Source organism: Centroberyx affinis, unplaced genomic scaffold (genome assembly GCF_046629955.1).
Source record: "Centroberyx affinis isolate AG114_WGS23_722 - 3 ecotype Tasmania unplaced genomic scaffold, CSIRO-AGI_Caff_v1 ptg001906l_1, whole genome shotgun sequence".
NCBI lineage: Eukaryota > Metazoa > Chordata > Actinopteri > Beryciformes > Berycidae > Centroberyx > Centroberyx affinis.
The window spans coordinates 170,758-196,838 of NW_027280269.1; the positions used below are offsets into that span (position 1 = coordinate 170,758).

At 40.9% G+C, this 26,081-nt stretch overlaps 3 protein-coding genes across 4 annotated transcripts; all 3 read left to right on the top strand.

Annotated features, from left to right (window-relative positions):
• Nucleotides 1-316: 316 nt before the first annotated feature.
• Nucleotides 317-8,989, top strand: LOC139653260 (mitochondrial basic amino acids transporter-like). Of its 2 annotated transcripts, XM_071530245.1 has the most exons (4): nt 317-727; nt 2,761-2,804; nt 3,407-3,490; nt 4,607-8,989. In XM_071530245.1, exons 1-4 carry the CDS (start codon nt 700-702, stop codon nt 5,360-5,362), a joined length of 912 nt encoding a protein of 303 aa, XP_071386346.1. In that variant the 5' UTR covers nt 317-699; the 3' UTR covers nt 5,363-8,989. The 2 variants fall into 2 exon arrangements, with proteins under 2 accessions (XP_071386346.1, XP_071386347.1); XM_071530246.1 differs by lacking the exon at nt 317-727 and having other exon boundaries at nt 2,798-2,804; nt 3,391-3,490.
• A 3,779-nt stretch (nt 8,990-12,768) lies between these two features.
• Nucleotides 12,769-15,768, top strand: LOC139653265 (uncharacterized). The gene is made up of 6 exons (XM_071530252.1): nt 12,769-12,857; nt 12,967-13,254; nt 13,720-14,025; nt 14,172-14,228; nt 15,265-15,311; nt 15,413-15,768. The coding sequence occupies exons 1-6, from the start codon at nt 12,800-12,802 to the stop codon at nt 15,527-15,529; spliced, it is 873 nt and encodes a 290-aa protein (XP_071386353.1). The 5' UTR covers nt 12,769-12,799; the 3' UTR covers nt 15,530-15,768.
• A 3,709-nt stretch (nt 15,769-19,477) lies between these two features.
• Nucleotides 19,478-21,986, top strand: vrtn (vertebrae development associated). Its single transcript, XM_071530258.1, has 2 exons — nt 19,478-19,789; nt 20,211-21,986. The coding sequence occupies exons 1-2, from the start codon at nt 19,478-19,480 to the stop codon at nt 21,984-21,986; spliced, it is 2,088 nt and encodes a 695-aa protein (XP_071386359.1).
• The last annotated feature ends 4,095 nt before the right edge of the window (nt 21,987-26,081 follow it).

Sequence of the window (26,081 nt, forward strand, 5' to 3'; positions counted from 1 at the left end):
TTTTTATTATTATGAATGTTTCCGTTAGAAAACTTGCCCCGTACACTGAACTAGGCTCGGTGGAGGCAAAAAACATGCGTGACAGCCCATTCAAAAGCAAAACATCACACGGCACTGCTGACGCAATTTAGCAATGGGGGTGTGTAGCCAATGAATGACGGGGATGGGTTCACGGAGTGGGGTGTCGGCGTTTTGTCTTCGATCTGATTGGATACGACGTGTAGCCGAGGCCGGTGGGGCCCGCCCAAGGAGGTTCCCGCCCCCTAGTTACTTCCTGCGACGCTAGCTTGCTTGCAACAGAAATAGATACAGACAGCGGAAGGGTATCCACACTGACAGGGACGCTACAACGGCTCATGGAGGTCGAATAGCTCAGCAGTGAAGTTTTATTAAAAGAACCATAGAACAGGCGAAATAACTGCCCGGAGACAATATATACGTGTGGACATTTTGTTATTTGTCACGTCTTGCAGGGGGACTTGTTACTAGCTAGCTAAGGTTAGCTAACCTGGACGCTAGCTGATAGTGTCAAGTAGTTCATTAGATAAGCGAGCTTGGTAACGTAAACGTTAGCAGGTGTACAACGCAGAAAACGGTTATAAAAACAACATTTGATACAGTCGTATAGTTCTACTAGAGTCTAGTCAGCTAGCATTAGGTCGTACTTGGTTCTGCTTCAGCTAACGGTGAAGAACGGGTATGGACTTCCTTGCTGGCTGCATTGGAGGTAAGTCAGTACAGCTGCAGTTGCACTGACCATTCCTTCTCTTGATTTATCTAATGATAGGGATGAGCACAGTTACCACGAACCACTTTGACTGAGGATAGTGTAGCTTGACGTAGCTGGTTTCTGAAAGCGCACTGATAGCTGTTTTCACAGCAGCAAAAATGAGCAGCGCCACCCACAATAATGTGATGCAACTCCATCACAAGATTACAAGTGCATTTTCGAAATTCCGCCGCAGGTCGGCACACTAAGCCATTCTCCAAATTCCCTCCATGCTGCTGGTTGTATTTGACCTGCCGACAGACCTTGGCGGATGAAGGTGTAATGTAGTGGATAGGATATTCTGTGTTGGCTGCAGGGTCAAGTGGGTCAGATCTGTTCCAGTATTCTCCAGTGATGGATATCCTACAGTGGGGATATACCTGTTAATGTAAGCATGTTCATGTTTTGGTTGTTAAATAATGTAGTAGGTTAAATCACATAATGATCTTCAAAGACAGAATTTGAGTTATCTAAGCCTCTAGTATGGCTCAATGTATATCACTTGGTTGTCATGGAAAAGATAAGCTTATGTCCTTGCTCCAGATGAATGCTAGCTCATTCCTGGCGCTCCAATCTCCTGCATGTCTCCCTGATGTCCTTTGTACACCCTGTGGAGAATTGAAAGCATGTACACGCTACATACTGAGGCATGCAACCTAAGATGGTTTGGCTGTTAAAGAGTTGGCCCCCACACTCCATACACAGACACTACACACCCCTCCATAGACCAATCAGTGAATGGTGTGACAGCCCATGTGGTTTCCCACATTGTGATAGAATTGGTGGAACCATCTGCAGTCAAATAGAAACTACACCTATTGAAGTGTGGCCTAGTTTATGCCTAGCCATAGCCTACACGAGGAGACAGTCAAAAAGAGGTTAGCAAAGTGGCATCATTTTAGAAACGGTGAACTGTGTTGATTTAAGCTTGTGCCCAGACATTTAAAATGTGTGGTGTCTTTATGTCATCCATGATACAACATCCTCTGCTTAACGTCCCCTTGCTTGTTTTCAAGTGCTCAAATCATAGTAGTTCAGTGAGGTCAATGACCGATCATCTTCGTCTCAAACATATGCCTGCTGGTGTGCTTTTCCTGGCTTACAGCAGGAACTCTGTCCTCATTGGCTGTTTTTACCCTGGGTCTTGTGACAAAGCAGGTGCTTAGGTAGGATTAGCTAGCTGTGCTTTACTGTTTACTGCGGTGATGACACAGGTGGCCCATTAACTGCAGGTCTTTATTTGTTCTATGTTTTACCCCAAAACAATGCAGTTCTGTAATTGACATCTGGAATGATGTTATGATTGTTGCTTGCCAATATGGTGAAATTTCTGCGCAGCATCCAGTGCCCATTTTCAGCTACAGAGCTGATTCCAGTTCCAAAAAGGCGATGTTTCTTGATATTGGCAGGGATAGAGTGGACACACTCACAACCCTAGACAGCGAGTGGCACACTCGCTGTCTAGGGTTGAGGGGTACGTAGGCATTCCTTCAAGTACCAGTGTACTGGGTAAACTTTTCATGATGTTGTCAGCCAGGCCGGAGACTGTTATCAGGTTACACCAAGTGCTTGGAAAGGTGAGAAGGCCCAAACTGGCATCGGAACATGCCAGTGATGTCATGCCATGCCTGAGCCCAGGTTATGTAACATTCAGAGAAGTGCTAAGGAAGGTGGTGAGGGTGATGCCCAGTGAGCCGGCTGGATGAAGCAGTTCTCTCCCAGTGGAAATGGCAACACGTTCTAAAGTTACACAGTTGTGCTGGCTACAGGATTTTCAATCTTGAATAGGCTAGATCACAGTCATTAAATCTGCATGATGTCCTATCAGCGGGTAAACATTTCTAAAAGTAATTTGGCTTGTTGTGTAAACAAAAGTTTTAGGAAGATTGGTCGGACATAGTTCATGTAATTTCTATGGGGCTTCCATCGTGTAATCACACTGAATTATAATTACACATGATGATTCTCACTCCTGTTTTCTTTGTCTTCAGGTGCTGCTGGAGTTTTAGTTGGACACCCTTTTGACACAGTTAAGGTAGGCAAAGTTTTCTTTTTTTACTGCTTTAAATCACAGTGAAATGAGAAGTGTATCATAACATACACCTATTAAAGCATAAATACCAAATACCTGGGTAGGAATCTAGCCCGGGACCTTTGTTGCATGTCGTCCCTCTCTCTCCCGGTCTTTCCTGTCTCTCTGTACTTTGAACTATCTAATAAAGGCAAAAATGCTAAAAAAATAAATAAATCTAAAAAAACTCCAACCACAAATACCCTCAGCTAATTTTGGACATATTAAACCCAGACAACCCAGTTTCCTTTTCCTAAGACACCATGGTTGCATCCCGCTGGCTATAATTTATTCATTTTGAAGACTCCGGAATTAGTGACAGCTCACTTTCCATGTTTCCATGACAGTCTGTCCTCATTATGTCCTGCTCCAACATCCTGTTTCAACCACAAATAAGTTTAATTACAGGAGCAACGCACCATCTAAATGCTTTTTCCTTCTGACTTTAAACAATTGAAGTTAAATGAAAATAAATCTGTCTTTGTAGATAAACATAAACTACCTCCTCACATAACACAGTAGTAAGTAAGAGTTCAGCTGATCAGTGAAGTGTGTTTCTTTCCCAGGTAAGACTGCAGGTCCAGAATGTCGATAAGCCTCTGTACCGTGGGACCTTTCACTGTTTCCAGTCCATCGTACGGCAGGAGTCGGTATGTCCATTCCTTATACTGCTATAAGAATATTGATACATGTTTAAGGATATGTACAGTATGTTTGCTTCTTAGTTTTGAGTTATTTGCAGCCCGGGTTTTGAGTTATTTGCAGATTTTTTTAGTGCTTGTAGTGATTTGAAATAAATTACAATTTTTTTCAGATGGTTTGTTGCTATGTGTTACTTCCCTCTTGGTTGTAAAGCTCTAAACCTGCAGTTCATGATGGCGCCAATAAAATTAGTTATTTTTGTTGGAAGTTGCCTTTCACGATCAACAAAAACTAATTTAATGTAATGGCCAAGTGTAAGCCTTCATATTAGTGTTCAGCTAGGTGTTTTGGTCTTCTCTTCAAAGCCAATGAGGTCAGTGTGACCTGAAATTGGACCTGCGTCAGACACTTGGTCCTGTGACTGAATGTGATGCTTTTGTTATGGAGCTGGCTGGAATGCTCACACTTTCCATGGGGGTAACTGCAGTTTTGTTGAATGGGGTCAGACTTGTTTGGTTTGTTTATTTACAAGCCCCCTGGACAGCGTGCTTTCCCTTGTTGACAGAGAGAATCTTGGTTTTTGGTTTCTGTTTTTTTTCTTTTATCATCACATTTTCTCCCTAGCAAAAAGAATAACATTTGTCAACTTAAGAGGTTTGTTCAAACCTCTCTTTTACATTATAGTTTTGATTGATTTGTTACTCTTTGTTACTCATCTGACTATGCACCTTCCATGAAATCCTGTGACATGTTTTTGCAGAGGCAAGAATGAAGAAACATCTGTTTTAAAGATCTGATTTTTATGTAGCTTTAGAGTGTGTGTTTACACTATTCCACTTTTGCTGCCAGACTCTTTTTCACATGAAAGCTAACGGGGAATGACATCTTTTTAGGCAGAGCATAGCACTTTCTAAAGCTGGGAAAAGTTCAGCTTTTTAGAAGAGCGCATGTGACAAAGTTAGATGAGACCTGGTTAAAATACGACCAAAGATGTTTTATATTTAGTTTGAAGAAATGGACAAAAGAGAAGGAAAGAACTGCCACTAGATGTTGATTTGATCTTTTAAGATGTGCAAAGCCTCCTTAATAAACCACATCTCTAACGCCTCTGACCTTCTCCCCAGATGCTTGGTCTGTATAAAGGCATTGGATCCCCCATGATGGGCCTGACCTTCATCAATGCCATAGTGTTCGGTGTCCAGGGCAACACCATGCGGCGGCTGGGACAGGACACTCCCATGAACCAGTTCCTTGCTGGTGCAGCAGCAGGCGCCATCCAGTGTGTAATCTGCTGCCCTATGGAGTTGGCCAAAACCCGCATGCAGATGCAGGGCACCGGGGAGAAGAAGTCCAAGAGGAAGCTGTACAAGAACTCCCTGGACTGCTTGGTGCGCATCTACAACCGCGAGGGTCTGCGGGGCGTAAACCGCGGCATGGTCACCACTCTTATCCGCGAGACGCCCGGCTTTGGAGTGTACTTCCTGGCCTACGATGTGCTGACACGCCACCTGGGCTGCGAGCCCGACGACCCCTACATGATCCCCAAGCTGCTGTTTGCGGGGGGGATGTCTGGCATCGCCTCGTGGCTTTCCACCTATCCCGTGGACGTGATCAAATCCCGCCTCCAGGCAGACGGGGTAGGCGGGGTCAACCAGTACAGCAGCATCGCCGACTGTGTGCGTCAGAGTGTCAGGAAAGAGGGCTACATGGTGTTCACACGGGGCCTCACCTCCACGCTCCTAAGGGCCTTCCCTGTTAACGCAGCTACCTTTGCCACTGTCACCCTCGTCCTCATGTACGCTCGGGGGGTCGAGGAGGGACCAAAAGACTGCGAGCCGGCTCAGCCGAGCCACCATGCACAGCTACAGCAGCAGGTCTAGCCCTTCAGCCTGTGACGGGGCTACGGAGGTCTCACCCTCAACTGAGGCACTTTACAAGAGTGGAAAGAGAGAAAAATATACAACCCCAAATTACTGTCTGACTCAGTTTCACACCAGACCAGTCATTCCCAGTTTTAAGTCAGAAACTACCTGATTTTTAACAGCTTGTTTCTTTATGTCAATCAGGTTTTCAACTGCAGAGGCAAACCTAAAATTATAATTCTTGTTTGTATCCTATCTGTAATAAGATGAGGAAATTTGGCAACTATAAAATCCATGCAAGCTTTTTACAGTTGTCCTTATCCTGTCACAGATTCACTTGGAGCCATTGCTCTTGACTTGTTACTGAGCCACACTCCTGGAGGTGTGGGCCAGGTAGTGTATACAGTGTAGACACTGAACGTTGAGCTATCTCTGTTATGTATATCTTTAAATATGCAGTGTTGAACTGCAGCTGTATATATCATTTATTTTGAGTCATTTCTTTTATATGTATATTGAAAAACATTTTTTCCTGCCTTATGATATTAATGCTTTATCTTCTGTGAGGAAGTTGAAACCTATCTGTACCTATACTGTATCTTCTGGAGAGCAGAGAAAGAAAGAACAATGGAATGTAGCATGTGATAAGGGACATATGCAGAACTTATCACTTTTTTTCTGCTCCCAAACCAAAAAACATATACTGCAGTTATAATATGGTTATCACTAACGCAATTAGTGGTAGTCTATATTACAGACACATCTTGTTGTCCATAGTCGACAAAAACTCGATGAATGTGAAATGTTTGTGTGTGAGTCATGGTTGTAGGTGGCTTTATGTTTTATGTCTTGTTTTGTTGTCTAAACGGCATGTTGTGTTTTACCAATTAATGTGAAGTTTTATCCTTCTAACTTTAGTGGCGTATTAAAGGCCTAATCCAGAAATAGGTCATGGCGCCAACTGTGGCACCACATTTGTCCCCTACTAGCTTTTTTTTATTTGTATTTTTGCCGTTGATACAAGAACAGATAACGTGTGACAGCTAAACATTAGTTTTAAATATATTTTGAAGCTGTAAATGATATGGTTGTTGTTTAGGGAGAAAAAACACTGGAGTAAAAAGGAGCTGTATTTTATGTGACAGTGGCTGAAGGTTGTGAGAAATTATTTCTCCATCAGCAAGTCCTGACCTTGAAAAATGTGTATGAGTATACTTCATATATAAAAAAATATGGATTGTGGCTTTAATTAGATTTATTTATTTTATATTATAAGTTATTGTATCAGCTTAATAGTGTGTAGGTATCGCTAATGCCAGAGTGGGGATTGTCTGCTTTCTGCATGTGTGTGGTCAGTATCAGATGATTTTGTCTGTATTTTATGCCTGAATGTTGAAGTTCTTGCTGTAAAGCAATCTAGTTTTATCTCCATCAAACAGGCTAATCTATCAATTCCCCTCACAATGCAGTAATTTGTCAGGATATCTGATAGTCTGCTCCCCCTTTTGTGCAAGGTGAAACAAGATAAATCTTTGAGTTTGTGAATGGGAAGATGTACAATCCAATGAAATATGATAACATGTAAATGGTGTTTAAGTACAGCACTGTCTGAAGTTGTAAAACTGCTAGTGATGAATCAAAGTATGAGGAGTTATATTGTTATTTCCGTATGAAGGCTATCTATAAAAGGCTGTGGGAAAGAGAGAAGTCACATGCACTAAATACTTAAAGGATAAGGCTGGTGTTTTTTAATGCATTGGTTACCATCAACAAATCCTATGAAAATAACAAAATCAACAATGCATTTGATCTACTCCCGTTAATTTCTGACTTCCCACGTACCGTTTTTAGCCGTCAACCCGGAAGTCATTGAGCACGTTTACATGGACTGCAATATTCTGATATTAACCCGATTAAGACAATACTCTGAATAAGACACTGCCATGTAAACAGCATTTTCTGATTACCTTAACCCGAATAAGGTCATAGTCGGAGTAAGCAATAGTCGAATTAAGACATGTGGAGTATTCCGGTCTTAGTCGCATTATTGAAGTGCATTGTAGACATGTATACGCCTTAATCGCACTATGGCGTCCTATCAGAGTTTTCGCAGCATTTTGCGACACGTACGGCAATCCAACTGCTTGACGACGCGTGCTCTAGCTTCCAGCGAGTGTTGTGCAACTTGTTTACAGAAGAAAAGACGACGGCCACCGGTAAAAAGAAGTCCCAACATTTTGTCCCTACAACGGTAGCAACATGACAGAAAGGGTTTCAGGTTAAATTCCAGAGGGAAACTCCAACGTAGGACATAGGGACGTAATGTGGGCGTGCGTCTTCAGTCATTAATCGGATTATACTATCGGATTATTCAGTCATATATCCATACTGTAGCATGTAAACGGGAATATGAATGGAATATTCTATAAGCAACTCATGTAAAAACCTTAATCGAAATATTGTCTTATTTAGAATAAGGACAATAGTCGGATTATTGCAGTCCATGTAAACGTAGTAATTGGCTCCAGTTGTAAGCTGAAAACCTTGAAATACAGCTCACAAAGACATAGTTTCAATTTTAACAATCGCTAACTGTTACCACGAAAAGTCAGGCTGTTGTAGTTATCACCAAATCAAATGCAAATGGGAACAAATTCTTCATTACGCCGGGGACTATTTTCGGTGCTATGGAACTACTTTCCTGAGATCGCAAACGTGTTTACAGCCGGCTTATTAAGTTGTTTGAGGAAAAAGTCGGCTGGCCCGGTGCATCGCGATGATGAAATATGCTGCCCAGAGCAACGGCATGGCTCTTTGCATGTTTTTAATGCAAAAATCATTGCTGATTTTGTTATTTTCATAGGATTTGTTGACGGTAAGCAATGCATTAAAAAACACCAGCCTTATCCTTTAAGTCTGCTGAATGTATTGCACCTGGACTCTTACTACACCCATAAGTGCTTTGACTCAAACTCAAGAGTATAAGGATAAACTGATCCCAAGCAATCCTATAGTATTCTTTGAAGTTGGTCCCTTGTTTGGATGGTCCGTTGCTGCTGAGAAACTTGGAAATCTCCAAGGCCTTTAGATGTGCTGCTGCTCTGCAGTGCTCTGGTCTGATGGTGGGTGAAGAAGACAAAATGAAAGTGAAAAGAAATGCAAAAGGGTTTTTGGTATGTCTGTTAAACTTGCTGTGTTTATCATTGATTCCACCTCTGAAGCACAGTGACTGTAATCTCTTGCTAAAATCACAGTCATGACTAGATTACCTGTGGATTTTATTTGGTTTCAAGTGTCTATATACAGATGGAGAAACTTGTTGATTGGCATTTGAAAACTTATGTATTCTCCAGCTAATAAGAAAGATGCAATATGTACAGGGTGTAATTGTATTTAAATGAGATGTAGGCTAGATTGTTTTAAAGTGATGGGAAGTGTAAATATATACATATATAGCATATATTTTTCAGTCTAAATTAGTTGTGTGGTTCCCTGAATGTCTGAGTGTAAGTGGTTTTAAAAGTCTCTATTTAATCAGTTTGAGTTAGCTGTTACACTAAAGAAATTTTAACTGAAAAACTGAAGCATATTTTTGTAACATACTGATAAAACTGAGCCAGTTAACCTATTTGTCTAGATTTGTTTATGGGGATCTGTACAAATGGGTAAATAAAAATGACTGACTCATACCTCAGTAGCTGTTTGCCTCTTTTTCATGCAATTTTCCCTAGACTTGTACACACAGCAGACTAAATTGGTATTAATTGTTATGCATTTCCAAAAAGCACATACTGGACCAAAGATAGGTTAAAAAAATAAAACATTTTTGTTCAACATTTCACATACATGCTCATGTTTAACACACAATATACTGTTGTGTCTTTGTGATTAACACAAATGATGACAAAATTCAATGGAGGTATAATGACAGTTGTTTGACTAATTTCTCAACTCTTTCTTATTCAGTCAATGATTTTCAGAGGATCTGCTGCAAATATAAATGCTTTTTTTTTGTAAGAGTATTTTATTGAAACAGTGAATGGAGAGTGCTCCTCCAAAAAACTCATATCGCCACAGAGGGGAGCTGTACACCAGTGCACTTCTAACTTTTAGCTTTTAGGTGGCAAAAACATACTATGATGAACTTTTCAGAGGCATGGGATTTGGTGTCAGCATGCCACAGCTTAGACTGTATATAAGTGAAAATGAATATCAACAATCAAAGCATATTGATAAATATGAACTGATTTATTGAGCTTAATACCAGTACATTTGGATGTGCCCAAGGCACTAGATCGATAGAGCTTTAAATGCAATTTGATCTGTGCTGCCATCTGAAGTTTTGTCTTTTGATGGGCTTTAGATTGACATCTAATTATTACACAGAATAGGCAGCACATTTCACAGTAAGCTCTTGTGTATCAAGCTGATTATTATCAGTGGATCACTGTCCAGAGGATTCCTGATTCACCCATGAGACAAAATAACTTGTTAGCCTTGTATGATTCCTATAAATCCAGGAAGCACAAAACAGTATTTTATGCTTGCCAATCATTAGTTTATATCATTATACACAATTGACAAGTCAATTGTGTATAATGTCACAGGTACATTGAAGTCAATGGGAAGAAGACTCCTTGGAGACACAAGTTTGTTACAGTACATTGACAATGAGCAAATCAGATATTTGGGTTTAAGTCAGCAAACACTTCACATTTATGTTTTTATCAGTCAGCTGGAGCCTGAAAGTCCTGTTTTTGCTCTCCTGTAGTGTCACAGTCAGATGACAGTCAGATTACGGCTACAGCATGACTAAATATCAAGAAGCTGACAGACGATGTTCCACAGAAAGACTATCCAGTCATCTGACTCTGTTGGCTTGGTGACAACTTGAACTCTGATGAATGAAGTCATACTTGGAAAAAAAATAAGTCAAGTCTCTCTTCCCACAGAAGTGCCATAAAATTTGCCACTAAATATATAAAATATTGACCTCAAATATATGTTATGATTTGACCATCCAAAGGAAGAATGTGTGGTGCTTGTCTCTCTCAGTTCTCTGATCTCATGGGTGTCTCTTATTCTCTCAGTGTTAATCATGGCTGCAGGAGAGACCAGCAGGCACCAAGCTAACACTGTTCTCATCCGCAGCCTTACAGGACTCAAAGGGTTTGGTTTCTTCAATCTACACATCTGTGCGGAGGCCACAGATGTAGATGATGTCATGGTATCATAAACTGATCATTTATGTGACTAAATCATCGATTGGTCCTCCATTGAGTTCCAAAGTACACTTGGATGTGTGTTGATGCGCTAATTGCATTTCTCCAAGCCACCACTAGAGGGCCCACTGTCCCAGTGAACTGACACCTGAGGAAATCAAGTAGGTTTAACACAATTTGCAAAATTGTTCATCTTTCAATCATTATGTGTCCAACTGCAATATTTGTATCAAATTAAAACAAATAATTGAATGTGCTAATTATGGGCTCCTGTGTTCACTGATATGAGTGTAGAAGTTGCTGATGTCCACTAGCTCCTTTCCTCTCTCTGAGTCCTTCCTACACTCAGAATAAATCACTTTATCTTGATCCTGGCCCTGTAACATAACAAAATATTCTGAAAATTATATCAACCAAGAAGTGAGGATTCAGACCTGTGCTGGCCAAAGTCAGTTACTGGCATTTTCCTTAAAAGGTTTGTTGTTATTGGGGGGGTCGACAGAGAGCCGTCACACTCATCAGGTTCACCCTACAACAAGAACATGAGACAAAAAAATTGGCACTGCCATTCAGAATTTGTGCCATGCATTTGAAGAAATCTGTTAAACTCAGGTAGTTAAACTACACCTAATTACAGAGTAGAGGAGCCATGAGTTCAATAAATAGACTGTAAAAAAAATACTTGGAAACGACCTTTCCCCGAGAGGAAGCTAGTTACAGCTTTGCTAGCATGAATGACATCTGTAACATTTTGGCAGCTCTTGCTGAATGATGTAGCCTGCAGACATCCATCTGATCCATTTAATCCATCCAGAATATCCCAAAACAAGCTAGGATCTCTGCCAAGGCCAAGATACAGTATGAATAAAATTACATGACATAATTAGCCATGTGCTTTATGTTTTCAGCTTGTTGATGTCTCTCTGTGTTGGCTGTAGATCAACTGAGTTCAGACTCTGCACAAAACAGAAACTGAAAACACTGATTCTAACATGAATCCTCATGTTGTTTTGCATCAACAAAACACACACTCTCTCCACATACCCCCCCCCCCCCACACACACACACACACACACACACACACACACAGCTCCCCTTGAATGTCCCTGAACACCATTTCAAGAAAGCAGAGTGGAAAAGTTGGTTCAATCTATCTTCTAAAAGATCTAAAGATGAACGTGAAAAGAAATGAGAAAGAATAAAGCAATTTCTCAATGCAAATGCACTGGAAAATAGCCACAGAAGGAGCAGTTTTGTTTCTATGCATACAACCTAGAAAGCACCATCTGCTGACCAGTAGAGGTAACTGCCACAACATCCAAATGAATGGAAGCCAATGAACATTTGATGCCCCATACGTTCCCTCTTACAATCAGCAGCTCTCCACCTAGTGGCAAGTTTAAAAAATTAAGGGGGGAAATCACACATTGACTATTGTAAATCTAAATCTGGTCATTCATATTTCTTAGTTTTTGATTTGTTTTTTTTTCCGTGTTATGATGTTTAAAACAACCAGCAGGAACACCTCTGCTGCTCTCACTGCCCCTTTGAGAGCTATAGCCAAGATATATATTTTTTTGTTTTTCAGATATTAACCTAAGCAAAACCCCCAAAATACAGAGAAGCATAAACACAGTTATGGCTTAAAGCACAAGTGAAATAAATAAAGACAGAAGGAAAGAAAGAAAGAAAGGAAGAAAGAAAAGAAGAAAGAAAGAAAGAAAGAAAGAAAGAAAGAAAGAAAGAAAGAAAGAAAGAAAGAAAGAAAGAAAGAAAGAAAGAAAGAAAGACTGTCACTCACAGCTTAGGAAGCATGGACATTTCAGTAATTCCCTGTAAAGAGACGACCACATGTTTAATTCATGCCTTGTACCTAGACAGTATGTTTGTTTCAACTCATCTATCTTAGCACAAAATATATAGATGGTTTCTCAACCTTTTTTTCAAAAAGAAAAGCTGATATTCCTTATTCTCCTTCACAGTCTGCTCACCTTCACCAGAGATGAAACTAAACCCTGCCTGACATGTTGAGTGACTTTAAACTGCTCTGTTGAAAGGTAATTTTTCCTGGATGAAGCCTTACAGTGAGAGACAGCGAGACCCAGTTGGCCAAATCAGCAGGCTGAGGATATTGGCAAATGCAGGATGTGACATCTCTGTTGACTAACACCAACAATAGTGGCACTGAAGTTAAAGCGTACACATTTACACAGCAAACAACATCTGACACAGGATGGCTGGGATCCCTCATGTTCTTATGGGGCTGCTGCTGCTTCCCCACATCAAAACAGGTAAGAGACACACCCACTGGATGGGAGTTTGTGAAGCAGGGAGGTAAACATTATCACAATCACAGCTTGCAAATACTTTAATCTACCCTTCTTTATCTTTTATTCACAGGTGTAAATGGAGAAGATAACCTGATATTAGCAGGAAGGGGTTATGATATTAGCTTTCCATGCTATGGTGGCTTAGATTTAATCTGCTTTGTTATATGGCAGCTCAGCACAAGAGAAATAAATGATTATGTCGCCGTAGTCAGCAATGGAGAGATCCAGACAGCTACATCAAACGCCAAGGGAAGAAGAGTGGGTTCGAAATGCCCTCTGCACATCAAAAGTCTCACGGCTGAGGATGTTGGACGCTACCACTGCCAGCCAAGACAAAATATACTCTCTCTTCTCAACAGTGAGTGCTGGCAAGATTAAAAGTTTTATAGCAGTATGGATTGATATGGATTTTTTTCCCCACTTAACAATAACAGAACTGCTGCACAAGAACACTGCAGAAAATGTCCATCTTGATCTCATGTTGAGTCTTATAACAAGTGAAGAATTCTGCCAATGGGGTGAGACAATTGTACTTGTTTGCAATGAAAGTTGACTTGTTTCAGGAATTTACTAGAAACAAGTGACAATATCTGGGAATAAAGCGGAAAAAGGAAGACCACTTGATTCAAGAAAATTGTTGAAACAAGTTGATTTGCTTTGGAAACAAGTGGAATGGTATCATCCTATTGGCAGATTTTTACATTTCTTTTAAGAAAAATGACTTTTTAAGACTCAACAGGAGGCTAAATGGCTTGTTAAGATGTTAAGATATTTTTTGCTGTGAAGGAATCTGTGGCACAAAAGCAACTTTTCTTTCTTTCAGTCCCCTCCTCCTCCCCAGAGCCAAACTTCACGCCTGGCCAAACAGTGTCTCTGCATTGTATTCTTCTCACCTACGAAGGGCATCGACTCTGCGGTACACAACAAACTGAATTTGTCCAGCTGAGGTGGGTGAACGAAGCAGGTTTCGAGGTACAGGAAGACTCCAGACATCAGATAAAACGTCGGTCTCAGTGTGATGTTATTCTGATCGTCACCGGTCAGGGAGAGGACAACAGGAGGTTTAGGTGCCAGGCGACTGTGGGTCAAGAGGTGAAGACTTCAGTGGAGGTCCCAGTTAGAGCCCCAGGTATAGATATGATCATTCCTCACCAGTAGACTAGGGAGATACATTCAGTATGGAGGTTAAGATGATCATCAACCCTTGTGTTTAGTGCAAAGAGACTGAGCTGTAGTGAAAACTAATAACAAATTGATCAAGTTTTTTCTTTCCAGTTGGGGGAGGGGGAAGAGGAAGAGGCTTCATCACAGAAGCAGAAACTGAACCTAAAGGTACAATACTACACTTACATAGTATGCCAGCTAGCAGTTCATATTCCAATTAAGACTTTATTTAAGATAAGCTGATTAATTAAAACAAATAGCCCTGTATACACTAGTGAATAAAATGTCAACAGTGAATGGGATAATATTTTAGCTAATTTTGGCATGTCTAAGCTATATTCAGGTTTCTCATAATCTTATTTGGATTATTAGAGATAAAATAGAGTGCTTACATGATGTCAAAAATAATGTCAAAATATTAACGTGCATTAAAAAAATGCATTGAATGGTTTCCAGTGCTCCATTTAGTTCCAAGTTCAATTTAAATATTGAGGTTAGATGCAGACTTGGAAGACAGACATACTTAACATTATTTAAGCGTGTTAAGTGATTGTGATTTGCATGTTCAGGTGGCAGCCGGGAGGCGGCAGGGGCGGCAGTGGGGGTGGTGGGGTGTGTGGTGCTGACGGCGGTGGTTGCATTGTTTGTGGTGAACAGAAGAAGAGCGAGCAGTAAGTTCTCCTAAATACTCTGATGCTATAGACCAGATGTGGAGAAGTGGTTTCAGTGGAACATTGTCACATACTTCTGTGTTTACACAAACCAACCCACACATGTACACACACACACACACACACACACATGTCTGCACACACAGTTCCCCTTTGCGTAATTGTGCTTTGTGTTCTTTGCAGTGACATATGTGACGTGCTAATTTCCTCCCAGCTCTGTTACCCACAAGATGAGATTGTATTTGCAATGTAAAATTTGATTACAAAATCACATGATTACTGTGTCATGGGCATTTTTATGTATCTTGTGTAGCAAGTAAATAATCATTACAAAACAAAATAATCCTTTGGTATATGGATACACATAAACCTCACCATCAATTAACTTAAAGAAAAAAGTGAGAGAAACCTACACTGGTAAAGTCATCCACACAGCACTGTGATTATGTCTAGTGATCATGACTAATAGTATTTTTGTGTTTGTGTCAAAATATACATTTTAGGAATTAGTTTTATTCCTTTTACTATTTCAGATAGGCAGCTGTCTGATGATCCAGGCCACACAACCAATGCCGGCGACGTAAGTCAACTCTCTTTTAAGAAGATATAGAACAAAACCTCATGATGTACTTTGAACCACTTTGAAATTTGACGAGTGTGTGCTTGTGTGTGTGTCTTTAGGATATGAGTGAAGATGATGTCACCTATGCTGAAATTAATTTCCCCACCGGCTCTGAAAGAGTGAGAGACCTTGAGTGTCAGTTCACTGAATACACCTCTATCCGGACTGGAGCTTGAATCAGGCTTTTACCAACTTCATGTCTGGGACTTTCAGTTTAACTGTAGACTGTTACTCTCTGTTTGTTTCTCAGTGTATGTATGTGTGTGCGTGTGTGTGTGTGTGTGTGTGTGTGTGTGTGTCTCAATATGTTTCTAAAGCACAGAATATGATAGCCTAGTCTACTGTCTATATGACTTGTCCCTTTGCACCGTATGTGAGTACCTATTGTAACCTTGCACAATTTATTTTAATACTGTGGAACTCAATTAAAGTCTTTCAAAAGTTAATTATGTATTGGAAATTTAATTTATATTTGATATTCTTCCTTATGACTTAGACATTAAGTCTTTTCTTAAAAAAAGTGTTACATATAGAAACAACTCCAAAAGGACACATCTCACCTCAAAACATTTCACTGAAAGCTTCTCCAAACGTCCACTTGTTAGAATTGACGAAAAAGTTGTGTAAATAATGTATATAGTAAATAGTAAAAATTAACTAAAACATAATGTGTGCATATAGTTTCTACATCTCTGTCTGATTTAGAATTAAACAGCGTGGTGAGAGGAAGGAGACATACTAATGTACACATTTACAAAACCACCACAACTTATCAGAGAGCTGGTTGTTTCAGTTTAGACTGAGACTAAACTTTCTGCGTGTGTTTCTTCCACTAGAGTCAATTCAACCAACAATATCCTGACTGGTGTTATATTTGATGACTTGTACTCCCTGCAGAGCGTTGATGAGTGTGCTGATGTAAAACTCCTGCATCATTTAAATGTACAATGCCAAGTTCAAGAACACAATGCAATGAAGACCATCTGAACCTTTTCTTCTCAGTCTATTTCTTTCTACCTCCCCCTACAAGTACACACACACACACACACACACACACACACACACACACACATACAGCCACAGCAGGTGAGAGACTGCCGGAGCCGGTCCCAGTGTTGCCCTATTTGCATTTTAAATGCTGGTGGCCAGCCCACTCCTGTGTTCACAGTGCAGTGCAGCACAGCTAATCTACACCCCTAAGGTGTGTGACTGGCCCCAGCCAAGGGTCTAAAGGGGTAGAAGAAAGGGTGAAGACACAAACACTGACAAGCGAAAGGGAGATGACTGAATGCAAACCAGTCCCTGGATAAGATAGAGGCCCTCAGTACATACCACATGAAAAAGTAATAGATATGCTGATCAGATTTTGATATTTTTTCATTTCCTTGTCTTCATCTTTCAAAAATGCTTTGTTTTAGGTTGTAAATTGAATGGAAGAGAGAGAGAGAGAGAGAGAGAGAGAGAGAGAGAGAGAGAGAGAGAGAGAGAAAGAAGAGAGAGAGAGAGAGAGAGAGAGAGAGAGAGGGATAGAGAGAGAGAGAGAGCAAAGCATGCAAGATTTAAATCATTGTTACTAGACAAGGCTCAGTTTAATGTCAAATACATATAAAACATGTTTTCATAGAGGGCTTCTGAACATGATGTTAATAAATACATAGCCTATCAAGGATATCAAACATCCCTGAACCCAGAATCAAAGTGGAGGAATCTGGACAGAAATGTATGATCAGTATATTTGCAGTGTATTTATACAATATTCCACCAGTGTGACATGTCCACAAGGTTATTGCAATGAAGCAATGAATCATTGTCCCAATAAAATTGCATTTTTAGTTTAAACCAAAGGCTTTCACAGTGGGTCTGTGTGTCTCTTGACAATGAGTAAAAAAAATGGCTTTTAAAAGGAATAGGTGTGAAAATGTTGAGCTTGAGTTTTGCTCTAAGAAAAATGAATAGCATTTCAATTTGTCACCCTCTCTGACAAATTGTCTCCTGGCACTGAAGTTTCACTGAGAAAAGATTCACCAGCTTTCCTAACAAAATAATAACATTTCAGAGTTTACAGTCTGTAGTGAGTTCAAGGTAATGGGGTGTGGGGAGTGGAGTGCCAACTCTAAACTCACTTCGTGAGTTTAGAGTTGGTGTTTAGAGTTGGTGAGTCTAAACTCACGAAGTGTTATTATTTTGTAAGGAAAAGGTCAAGGGCCGTGAATCTTTTCTGACTGAGGGAAAACTCAAACTCAAATTTATAATTTATCATTCACACACTGCCATGCTTTGCAACCAGCACATCTCTAGCCATATTTCAGATTGCTACGTCAAAAACATGAACAAATCCAAACTAAACTAGTGAAATTGCACCCACTCTTTGTAACCCCTCACCCCCACCCCCCACCCTATCTCTACATAGCTGATAAGCTTTAAGTCAAAGCCTTGAACCCCACTGAACCAAGGCACCAGCTTGTCTGCCAAGTGCTTGGAGTGGACAGATCAGCGGGGGACAAATGCTGTTGTCCCCTGGTGTTTGTGTGTGTGTGTGTGTGTGTGTGTGTATTAGTGTGGGCAAGGCCATAGTGTTGGAGTCTAAGGTAGCTAGTGTGTGTGGGGGTTGGGGACAGTGACTAGGATTGTTGTGCGTGTGTGGAACAAAAGGCCTTGATTACTGAAATCCTGCAAAAGGCAGGAGAGGAAAGGTGTTAAAAGTGATACAGTGGAGAAACAAGCAGAGCTGCAGCCTTCCTCTCATAAACCTCATCTCCACACCCTGTCTGCACATATCCACTCTCTAATCCACAAACTAGCCTTCATACTGTCTCTCCAGTACAGATCACATAAATGAGGTGTGACACTGTATTTGCAAAATAATTCAATTTTGGAGTGATGTTTCCCCCTGCAGAACTCATGATTCTTTCATATTTTGCACTGGGAAAGATAAAGATGGCATGCCACTGTAACAGCCAATGAAGCCCTGTTGTTGCTGTAGAAGTAAACCTGGAAAATATCTTTTTCACAGCCACAGATGAATAAGGGTGGCTGATTTATGAGCCAAAAACAACCATTTATTGCACGTTGACGCGAAAGGAACTTGACAAATAACCTTGAAAATGAACTGTTGACATCTGGAGTTGGCTTTGGCAAAGAAAAGCGAGAACGTGTTGATAAGCCAAAGCACCGATACCTATAGGCCCCCTCGATGGCCCATGACACATTGGCTTTTGTTAACACTTCACATTGAAATTGACCCTGGCTGTAGTCTACTTGAGGAGGTGCAGTGGGGAGGAGGTGTTTCTCGACCCGCAGACAAAAAGCGAATCGGCGATTGACAATTTCCTGAAGGGTGGTGCTGCTTATCACTCCCTGATCTCCACTCGGACTCCCCATCGGACCGCAGGACATTTCGGAGCAGGAACTTTACGCACACAATGGACTAAACTAACCTCCGAGAAGGAGCAATATTGCCAAGTTTAAACTTTCAGACGCTTTGTTCGAAAGTGAATTTCTTTGAGACTCATATTAGTATCTGGAGATTCAGGTGAGCAAAGTCTTTATGTTTTAAATATTGTGTTTGCGCTGTGATTAGTTGAAAGTTGTGTTTTTTGTTTATGCGACAGAACATTTGAGTCCTGTTTTTAGTGCAGGAGCTAAACGTGATCAACTTAGCCAGTTAACTGAGATGTTTAGAATGACATAAAATAGGCAATTAAAACACTCAATCCATTCTGAACGCCTACAAACAAAACGAAGCGAATGCTGCTCAGCACTGCAGGGCAAATATTCTACTTAATGAGTTTGAAAGTTTGTTTGAATGAAGCTAAACCAATCAGACACGGTAGCTTAAATTCCCCCTTTCAATTAATATTTAGTACAAAATATTTTTGTGTAATTTTACTGTCCTTGGGTTCGATGTAATATAGCCGTGCTGTTCCAAGAACCAAACCAACATTTTTTTTTTTAAATGTGTGAGGAGGATTTGATCTGGCTAGACAACCTAGATAATCATGGCTGGATACCAAAACATTACCATGCAGCACATTTTTACAATTATCGGACCATTAGACTTCTCAAAATCTTTCAGTTTCCAATGAATGTACTCACTCCCATCTCTCACTGGATCCTCCCCAGGTATGATTCAGAGGAATGAGGTAGTGCTGTCTGTTCTGGGTGAGCTCCAGGAGGCCACAGAGAGCTCCGGCCTGGATGCCCTTACCAGAGTGGCCCTGGAAGTGGACCAAGTCCTCACTCCCTTCCAGCTCCCCAGCACCCCTTGCCAGGATTTCCCTGAGTGGACAGGCATCGATGACATTGCCCATGGCCTGTACCCAGCGGACGCCCCCGGAGACCTTCTGCCCCTCAACTGTAAGGGAGAAGGCAACCTGCTGTTTGATGCAGCCAGCATGCTGTTAGTGGGCACCACCAGCCTTAGCTTGGAGCTACAGGTGAGCAGTAATGGTTGATTTTCACTGTCATTCACCTAGAATGTGCAGCCAATTTAGACAACATACTTTCTACAGCAATCAACATTTGAATTGCTGCTGCTTCGCCTGAGAGAAAGTTCTTTGGAATTGTTTTTTCCAGCAATTAAGCTGCAAACGGCATTGAAGGGTGCAATATATGTGTTAAAATTTGTGTATTAATTTTCGAAACGAATTTACTACAGTCTGCTGTAGCACCAATACAGGACAGATGCATAATGGGAGACTTCTAAAATGGCAACCAATCTAGAACCTTTAGCATTAACTCATAATTATGCAATCAGTGCTAGTCTCATGCTTTTTGGCAAATTTAGATTTTCTTGCTGTTTATATCCACTGAACGGTTGTATTGGCAATTTTAATCTATCAACATTGTCCCCTACAGGTAAGGACAGTTGTGGAGATGTTGCTGTGGAAGAGGTACTACCTATGTGGGATGATCGATTCTAAAATGATGCTCCAGGCAGTTCGCTTCAGTCTCTGTGCTGAGGAGTCTGAAGATATGCTCAACTTGCCCATAACTGTCCTAGAGGCCATCTTCGATGCAGATGTCAAAGCTTCCTGCTTTCCTGGGTCCTATGCCAACATGTGGCATGTGTATGCCCTGTCTTCAGTCCTGCAGTGCAACATCTACTCCATCTACCCCATGTTCAACCTCAAGATTCGACCCTATTTCAACCGAGTCATACGCCCTAGGACCTGGCCCAAGGATTCAGACCCAGTGACCCTCCACATCATGTGGTCCGGTGAGCTGCAGTCCGGTTCAGTGTTCAAGCCTAATCATTTTGTTGCACTGGTCCAGGCGAGTGACCTCAAGTTTGGAAGCCCCAACAGTGATCAGAGAGTCTCACCCCTGAAGACTCTGGAGCTGCTGAACCAGGATTCGCAGCTGTCTTACTCCAGCCTGAAGGATAAGTACAACATCACCAAGAGAACCTTCTACCGCTGGAGGAGGCAGACCCAGGAGCACTGCAAAAAGTCAGCAGCCAGGTACGAGGCAAAGTACTTCTTGCAGGCCTGCTACTTGGAAGGCAAGCTCATCCCTCTGCACCAGTTCAAGGAGTTCTTCCCTGAGATCTCTAGGTCAACTTACTATAACTGGAAGCATGAACTCATGACCTCTGGAGGTAACTTCTCCACCACATCTTCCACTGGAGAGGTTAGTCCTGGGGAGAGCACAGAGCAGGAGTCCTGGTCTTCACCTGAGGCAAAGCAGGATGAGCCAGATCACCATGAGAGTGTGGCCAGTATGTTTGGCCTCAACCTTGGAAAGCTGGAGGGAGAGCGGGCCCAGAATGTGGCCCACATGCAGGAGGCCAAGCGGTGTCTGCAGAATTGCATTGCCATGAACACCTCCTTCCCCTTCAGGATCTTCAAAAGAAATTTCCCAGGAATCTCCAGATCAACCTACTACAACTGGAGGAGAGAAGCCATGCTCTTCAACAGAGGTTACAAAGCCACTGTTGGTAGCAGTGAAGACAGCTCGGATGCTGACAAGAGCCTGAGTCCAAAAAGTTTGTCACCAGTCCTGCCCAACACCATCCAGCCTGTTGTGCCCAGAGTGAAGATCTGTAGGCGAAAACATAGAAGTTTCAGGCTGGCATACATAAGTAAGAAACAGCTCAGAGATGCTGCAAAGCTACATGTTCAGAAGTCAAAATGGTCCCTGACGAAGTTCAAGCTTAAGTACCCGTCCATGTCCCCGTGTTTCTATTGGCTGTGGCGCAGCAGTCACAGCCGCAACAGGAAGAAGAAGATGGTCACCCACAGTGTAGAGATGAACATACCTGAGAGTCTGGATAGCACCACTACAGAAATGGAAAACAAGATAATGGAGAGAAGGATGAATGGTCAGAATGCGCTCTATTTTGAAGAGAGCCCTAAAGGCCTTGAAGGCTCCACCATGACCTCCTTTGATGCCCCACTTTCAAAGTACACCCTTCCCAGCAAGGCACCAATAGATGAGCAAATGTTTGTGATGGATGTTGTGGCTCTGGCCAACTTCAAGGCCAAGGCTAAGCTATTCCTGCAGCAACGCTTTGAGGAAAAATCCTTCCCCACATTCAAGGAATTCAGGTCGTATTTCCCCTTTACTCCACGCTCAACGTACTACATGTGGAAACGAGCTTTGCATCATGGAGTGTCACTGGTTCATGGATAAGTGCACAAAGTGTATAGCCCATAAAAATGGGTGCCCAGGAGCAAAATAGATGCTCTAGTGAGAACCTTCTTAGCCCTGAAAACCTCATCTTCAGCTCTCCACCATTGCATTCTATTGTAGACATATTAGATGCATATTGTTGACTTTGGCACAATGTTTTAATTTTAGAACTGAATATTGAGCACATTGGCTTAACCTACTTCAACTAAGTAAAGCTCAACTAAATGCATGGTGCTCTGCCCCCACCCCCACCACCACCACATCTCACTCCTACCTCATGGACATTTGCACGTGTGTGAAAAGAGACTGTGTCATGGTTCCACTTAAGCCCTGCATGCTGCCCTACAGGCAAAAGGCAGTTCAAAGCCACTGGTTTCATGGCATTTTGTTTGAGGCTGTATTTTCTTCATTCCCTTTTAATCCCCTCAAAGCATTGTACATGGGGTCCTTTCTTTTTCTGTTTTTGTTGTAGTGTAATTGTTCATGCTTAAATTTATGCTTTTTGTTCATTTGTTATCAATCTGAGAGATTCGTAGTAGTTTTAGATTATTTGAATATAAAGAGCAGCCAGTGGGAAAACCATTGTTTTCAGAGATGAGTTCACTCCTATTTGCTCAGGCATCTTCTGTAAAAAGACAGGGTTTCAGTCCTTTTGATTATTGAATGTACACACGTCAGGAATTCACTTGGTGCATCAAAGTATATGTGGTTGTCTCAGGGTTTTGGCATTTATACTATCTATTTTAAGAATGCCTCATGTTTTCAGCTTGTTCAGCTTGTTCAGCTTGAAAGCAAAATTGTCAATCATGTGGTGAGTTTGGTTTGTAAAATACTATATTTGCACTAAAATATTTCCATCACACTATTGAATTTATCTGTCATAACCAGATCGAGGAGAGTTTTCTATTACATTTGCACCTTCTGGCTAAGTTGCTGTGAGAGAGATTTCTTCTCCATTTCTTGAAAATTGTTTACATTATTTCTTTACTTATAATCGACTTGAACATGTATGAGGATATTGTATTTTTTTTTGGTACAATTCTTCATTTCAAAACTACCTATTTCCTGTAATTATGGTGAATATTTGCCTTCATAAGCTACGTTTGTCTTTTTTTCCCCAATAAGTTTTGGTAATCAAGTTGTTTGTTTCAATGAAATTGTTTATTCCAGGTTGGTTTCTCTGCAAACAGACACATGCATGTTGCAGGACTGCCACTATAACAACACTGCATATTTATTTTTCTTGTTGTCTGAGGTTGAGCAGAGTTGTCAGGCAACCTGCTTTATGTTTAATCACTAGGTGAGGCAATTTGTACTGACAGGCAGAATATCAATAAACTACCTACTCACCCTTTGCTTAATTGTGGCATGGTCAATCCTCAACTCCTTTTGTGTACCCGGCAAAACATCATGCCGTATTGTTGCTTCTGTGTGACAGTCAGTCTTATTCAGCAGTGGTTTATTTGTCAGTATTGCTCAGTTATGTCAGCTCAGTGACACAGGCCAACTCTGAGAAATTGTCATAGCCACTACCTGTTTCATGTTTCACATTGACAAAATGCAGTCATTGCTGTAGGCCAAGCAACTGTAAAAGGCCTATGTAATTTTCCTGAATCAATGGGTCCCTCTTCCAAGTCAATGAGCCATTGTCCTGGCTCAACTGAGACCAATAATCCCTTTCTAAGCACATGGTTTCCTACCCCATTAGTTGCATTTTCATTTGAAATCCCAGTAAGGAAAAATTGACATTTTCACACTTGAAATTGGCTACACCAATGATGACACCAGTCTGCAGTACATTCTGACTTGGCCAGACATTTGTCAGGCCAAGTCAAGTTTATTTATAAAGCACATAATGCAACAACAACTGTATCTATTGTGCTGTACAAACGATTAAGAAAAAATGGAGACGGGGAACAAAGAGCAAAAAAACTAAAATCACTTTGTATAACCACAGACAAACATGCACACACAGGCAGGTCAAACAGAGTCAAAGGCTAAAGAATGGAAATGGGATTTGAGACAAGTTGTGGTTTTTACCCACTGTCTTTTTTCAGCCTAGCCATTGTGCTTGTGCTAATGAAGGTAATGGTCAAGAGTGGGAGAGATGGAGGTAGAGAGAGGGGGGGAGGGGTTAATTGTATGCATGGGGATAGAGGTGTTTGAGATAAGGCAAAGCACATCCAAGAATGAAGAGGGAGAGGGGGAGGGCTAGAGGTGCAGAGAGAGAAGGACGGGGGATCTGCGCTTGAGAGGCCATTGTCATAAAAATGAGTATCGGAACCATCAGCTTGATCAGGTGATACCACAGTGGAAACTAATTACAGCTACACTAATGTATTTGAGTGGATCTTTTGAGTAATGTTGCTCTAGTTGTCTGCCTTGTTTTTAATTATTCTATATTTACTTATACTACAACCGCTTACATATTTACTTCTACCTGTACTTGAGTAAGTTTCATTGTGGGTGTCTTATAATTGATACTAGCATCTTCAAATCTTGGGCTGACATTGGTCCATCAAATTATTTGCAAGGACCAAACAAAACAAGTTAACAGAATTTTAGAACATGTAGAAAACCATAACAACCATTCATCATAGGGCTGGGCGATAATTCAATATTATCGTTTATCGTCTTTGAGTGGAATCATATCGTGATGATATGAAGATATTTTGATATCGTGACACACATTTCTGCTGCTGTCTAAATTGATGATGACAAGCAAATTTTACTTAAAAACTCATAAAATGAGGTATGGTAGGAATATTATTTGAAAATTTCAGTTTTGTTTGAGACCACACTTAACATTAACATTCGGTTCAATGAGATGAACATTCATTTGATTATTTAACGTGATTTTGCATACATGAACCATATCGTGATATATATTGATATCGAGAAAAATCCATATGATTATCATGATATTGATTTCAACCATATCGCCCATTCATCAGTACTTTTTTTTTAGCAAGTTGCTTTTTTACTTGGGTAACTTTCCCGATAATTACGCTTAGTCTGACTTTAGCAAAACTTAAGTAACAGTTTTTATACTTTGAGCAAAGAACTGAACTAATGGTTCCTCTGCTCGAGCACACTGTCAACACTCCTTCCACCTACACATGTCTACCAGTGTCAGCTCCAGTAGCAGCCACATTTCATGGATTGATTCCAAATCTTTTAGTTTAGTCTGTAGATCAAAGTGTTTCAACAGAATTTATCAGATTGGACCGGGTAGATAAAACAATGAGTCCCTATATCTAGCCAGTCCAATCAGATAAATCAGATACCGTTTTCTCTCATTTGGTAGACTGGAAATTTGTACTATTCCACAGTAATCTAAATGTTCTGCTCCACTTCGGCTTTATGGAGTAGGAGTTGAGGTGAAGTACACATATATTAGCTGGCATAAAACTGGAACAGTTACAAAACTGGTGTCTCCTGAAGGTGATTTGTGTTTGAAGGATACATTTTCTGCTTTGAAATCAAGATTTGTCTGCTGTCCAACTCTAGAGTGAATATGGGAAAATGCCATTAAGAATTTTGAAACTCTGGATAAAATGCTTGTTCAAAACTGCATATAATTATAAACTTTAACTTGATATTATCATTTATAGCTCCTTCAAAGAACAATGAGCTTGGTATCTAACAAACTCAGAGGTTAACTGACCTTGACATAATAAAGAAATATTTTATGTAGTCATAGGCTGTTGTGTCTTTGCCTGCGGGTTTGCCTGCCATCTCCATCTTCATTACTGTGTTAGCTCTTACAGATGGAGCTCTCACTGGCACTAAGCTACTCTACATTGTTTATCTCAAAAATAGCATGAAAATAATGAGGGTTGGCAGGTGGGAGCTGAAGTCTTCAAGGATTAGCATACTGCAGTCAGTTCAGAAAGACTGAGCGATAAAGCACAGAGGCATCTCAAGGATGCCAAATTTCCTCAGTAAACAAAACAGACATATGGGACTCTTTAAGCTTGCAGTTTGCTGCCAATTACCTTGCGATTTGAGTAATGGCATGAACTCAGAGGACTTTTTCAGAACTCTGAAGTTTGACCTTAGTGCAGGTGAAGTCTACTTAGGAGTGAAATATGG

Bases quoted from the DNA above. Each gene is read 5' to 3' on its own strand.
- LOC139653260 (XM_071530245.1), top strand. From the start codon at position 700: ATGGACTTCCTTGCTGGCTGCATTGGAG. The intron at 728-2,760 runs GTAAGTCAGTAC...CTTTGTCTTCAG, and splicing joins CCTTGCTGGCTGCATTGGAG to GTGCTGCTGGAGTTTTAGTT. The intron at 3,491-4,606 runs GTATGTCCATTC...CCTTCTCCCCAG, and splicing joins CCATCGTACGGCAGGAGTCG to ATGCTTGGTCTGTATAAAGG.
- LOC139653265 (XM_071530252.1), top strand. From the start codon at position 12,800: ATGGCTGGGATCCCTCATGTTCTTATGGGGCTGCTGCTGCTTCCCCAC. The intron at 13,255-13,719 runs GTGAGTGCTGGC...TCTTTCTTTCAG, and splicing joins TATACTCTCTCTTCTCAACA to TCCCCTCCTCCTCCCCAGAG. The intron at 14,229-15,264 runs GTACAATACTAC...TTACTATTTCAG, and splicing joins AGCAGAAACTGAACCTAAAG to ATAGGCAGCTGTCTGATGAT.
- vrtn (XM_071530258.1), top strand. From the start codon at position 19,478: ATGATTCAGAGGAATGAGGTAGTGCTGTCTGTTCTGGGTGAGCTCCAG. The intron at 19,790-20,210 runs GTGAGCAGTAAT...TGTCCCCTACAG, and splicing joins GCCTTAGCTTGGAGCTACAG to GTAAGGACAGTTGTGGAGAT.